Source organism: Poecilia reticulata, unplaced genomic scaffold, assembly GCF_000633615.1.
Source record: "Poecilia reticulata strain Guanapo unplaced genomic scaffold, Guppy_female_1.0+MT scaffold_253, whole genome shotgun sequence".
NCBI classification, from domain to species: domain Eukaryota; kingdom Metazoa; phylum Chordata; class Actinopteri; order Cyprinodontiformes; family Poeciliidae; genus Poecilia; species Poecilia reticulata.
Genome location: NW_007615037.1, coordinates 117,007 through 120,748, shown reverse-complemented (window position 1 = coordinate 120,748; position 3,742 = coordinate 117,007). Strand labels below are relative to the sequence as shown.

General features: G+C 54.7%; 1 protein-coding gene across 1 annotated transcript in view; it reads left to right on the top strand.

The window, feature by feature from the left end:
- Positions 1-3,742, top strand: part of bcap31 (B cell receptor associated protein 31) — a 4,516-nt gene continuing 774 nt past the window's right edge. Inside the window, exons 1-7 of the mRNA XM_008402730.2 lie at positions 1-133; positions 842-941; positions 1,327-1,427; positions 1,503-1,647; positions 2,711-2,846; positions 3,355-3,481; positions 3,549-3,649. Of these exons, the coding sequence (XP_008400952.1) occupies positions 850-941; positions 1,327-1,427; positions 1,503-1,647; positions 2,711-2,846; positions 3,355-3,481; positions 3,549-3,649 (702 nt within the window). The 5' untranslated portion in view covers positions 1-133; positions 842-849. The remainder of the gene's footprint in view (positions 134-841; positions 942-1,326; positions 1,428-1,502; positions 1,648-2,710; positions 2,847-3,354; positions 3,482-3,548; positions 3,650-3,742) is intronic.

Genomic DNA, 3,742 nt, shown 5'->3' with positions numbered 1-3,742 from the left:
CCCAGGGTGAGCTGGCATAAATGTGCCAGGAAGTACTCGACATAGCAGGCTAAGCTAACGGCTAACAGAGCAGCCAGCGGTCCGTTTGTTTCCTCTCTGATTCCCGGTTCTGGTCCCGGTTCTGTGCTGTAAGGTGAGTCGGGGACGCTGAAGGAGGGCTGAAGGTAATATTACCCGGTCCAGTACTGTCAAGATTTCCAGATCCAGCAAATAGACGGATTCAGTTGATTAAAGAATCACTCGCATGACAGTTTGACTTTAGTTTTCAGGAAATAGACGGAGCCGGATCTAGTTTAAAGCTTCTTCAGGGAACCAGTCCGGGTTCTTGTTACCGCGGGGTTCTGGATCAGAACAGCCCAGAATTAGTAGCTGGTTCTGGAGCTGAAGGAAGCCTTCAGGCTGCCACACCTCCCGGGAAATGATCCACCGGACCTGGAACATTCCTGAAGAACCGAACCAGATTCTGGGTTCTGTTCTCCAGAACCACAAGAAATATTCACCCTAGACGCCTCCTTGATTTGTTCTGTTACAGTATTTACACCCTAAACCTACTAAGAGGATCTCTAGGGTCACAGAGGATGACCTTTGACCCCCCTCTGCCCTGCTGAGTTGATTGAATTCAGACTCAGAGATTTTCCAGGTCAGACTTTGACTAGGCCACTCATCTTGGGGGTGGCCTTTGACCTGGAGGTTTAGGTCCGAATGACTGGGACTAGACTAAAGGGTTCTGGTCTGACTCTGCATGGAAGCTCAGAGAGAATCAGATCAGGAATGGTTCTGAACCAACTGGACTGATGCGGTTCTGTTGTGGTTCTGATGGGTCTGTCTCTCTCCGGTCCAGGAGTCCAGATGAGTCTCCAGTGGACGGCCGTGGCCACCTTCCTCTACGCCGAGGTCTTCCTCGTCCTGCTGCTCTGCATCCCCTTCGTCTCACCCAAGAGGTCAGTCACCTAGATCTGCGTCTCCTAGATCTGCTGCTGCATCTAGAAGCTTCCAGAGAGAATTCTGGTTCCGGAGGACGAGTCCAGTCTGTGAAGATCGTTTATTGTGACTTCAGTACTATTGAGCACATCAGCAACCCGGGTTGCTGGAACCCGACTACTTCGGGTTTCTTTTGTGCCGTCGTCATGGTGAATCGTGTTATCTGCATGCCATTGGTCGGGGCTTCCTGTGCTCTGGACTCGGACTTCAGTTCCCCTGAGTTCGTTTCTCCTGGTCTGAAACTGAAACCCTGAGAATCTGAGCTGGGCAGCTTTCTGAACCAGGAACTGGACTCATCCCAGTCCTGAGCTGATTCTGACCCAGTTCTCCTCCTGGTGCGTTCAGGTGGAGTCGGATCTTCAAGTCCCGGCTGGTGCAGACGGTGGCTCTCTATGGAAACACCTGGTTCATGGTGGCCATCGCCATCCTCGTCTTCCTCCTCATCGGTACGTCGGGCCGAACGCTGCCGACCCGGTAGGCCTCCGGTCTGTTGCCATGGTAACGTGGCGGTGTGTGTCCAGATGCGTTCCGTGAGGTGAGGAAGTACAGCCTGACGGACAAGGTGGACGTGACCAACAACCCGACGGCCATCGAACACATCCACATGAAACTGTTCAGAGCGCAGAGGAACGAGTACATCGCCGGCTTCGCCCTGCTGCTCTGCCTGTGAGACACACACTGACACACACACACACACACTGATACACACTGACCATCAGCCTGGGCTGCTGCTTGTAGTTCGTGTGTCCTACCAGCAGGGGGCGGCAGTAGCCCGCCTGCAGCATGTGATCCTGCAGCTGCCTGAAATCAACCCGAGTCTGGGAGGAAGTTGTCCTGCACGGAGTCAGGAGGAGACGCGTGGCTGGAGCAGGCGCAGCTGTTGGGAGTATTTCTGGCCGTGACGTCATCGGCGGCCATATTTGGAGTGGAGGAAGCCCTTTCTCTGCCGCTCCGCTTCTGGTCGCAACGACCCGATCGGTTTCCCGGCTTGGAGGATGGGAAGGAAGCCGCCCTGCTGTTTGGACCAGGTTCCAACCTCACAGCAATCCATCCGCCGCCGAAAGTAGTCCCAGTGCTCCCAGTGCTGGTCCAAGACTGGAGGGACTGGAGGGAAAGGCCACGGAGTCACTGCAGCCAACATCCAGTTTTAATGTTTCACTGGAAGTTTCTGATGCTGAAAAATCTTCAGATGAACATCAAGAATCTTCACCAGACTGAGAGCAACTGGTCCTTTACAGTCAGACCAGAACCTTGTGGGGAGTCGGGTCAGAACCAACTGGCGGATCAGCGGCGTCGCAGCATCTTGGCGTTCGGAGCAGAAACCTGCCACAAATAGCTGCAGCTGCCTGAAAGCTCCTGAATGCATCAGCAGGCAGATATTTACTAGCTGCGTGTTCCTGGGTCACATGACAACATGGCCGCCTCCTGCTGACTCCATGCAGCTGTTGCACTGCAGAGACCACAAATTTACATACTCCCAACATGAGCGCCTCCTCCAGATGAGTCAAGTTATTAGAAACATCGGCGTCCTCACCTGCTGCTCCCTTCCTGTTACTCACTCTGACATCATCGCCTTCAGCACACTGTGTGTGTGTGTGTGTGTGTGTGTGTGTGTGTGTGTGTGTGTGTGTGTGTCTCAGACCTTGGAAATGTCAGCGATGACTGGATGTGTTTCAACCCCCTGATCCCAGTAGAGCTCCTGCCCTGACTGACTGTGTTTGTGCTGCAGGCTGCTGCGGCGCCTCGCCACGCTGCTGTCACAGCAGGCCACCCTCATGGCGTCCAACGAGGCGTTCAAGAAGCAGGCGGAGGGCGCCAGCACCGCGGCGCAGAACTTCATGGAGGAGAACGAGGCGCTGCAGGAGGTGACGGCCGCCTCTTCCTCCTCTGGTTCTACGGGTCGTCTGGGCCGGATCGGCACCGGCGATGCTGCAGGCGATGCTGCCAACACGCCGACCGCCTGGTTCTGAACAGCTGGTTTCCATCAACACTAATTTCTGAACGTTTTGAATTGTGGCTGTAGAAACGTGGTGGAAGCAGCTTCATGCTCTCAGAAACGTTGGAGCTCAGGTCAGCTGGAGGGCAAAGGTCACAGCTGGAAGTCCTGAAATACATTCAGCTACTCAGTCCAGTTAGTGCGGTCCAGTCTGTTTGGTACCAGATGACATCATCATAACCAGCCAATCAAAGTGCAGGTCTAGTGGGCGGAGTCGGGCCAGATTAAACAGATTATGGTTTAATCCAGGAGGTAACAGGAAGTCAGAGAAGCAGCTGAGGTCAGCAGCTGATGCTAGTTTCTGGATAAATCGGAGTGAGCGGTGTAACGTTCGGGTCAGTCAGGACTTTAACGTTTCTGTTCCCATTTTTCCTCAGAAACTGCGTGAGGCTGGAATCGAGCTTCCAGAAGCCGGAAAGAAAGGAGCGGGAATCCAGGAGGAGAACAAGGCTCTGAAGGAGGAGCTGAAAACCCTGAAGGAGCAGCTGCAGGACACCAAGAAAGGTCAGGAGGTCACATGACGGCTGAAGAAGCTTTGAGGTTTAATCTGACCTCTGATGTTCTGATGCAGCTCTGCAGCAATCAGACAGCGACGTGAAGGCGATGAAGAAACAGGCTAAGAACCTGACGGTGGAGTACGACCGGCTGCTGCAGGAGCACAGCGAGCTGCAGGTGAGACCCTCACGTCATCCAGGGGCCGCCTCGCATGGGTCGGGCCGCCGCCTCGACTCGGTCGGGCCGCCTCGCATGGGTCGGGCCGCCTCG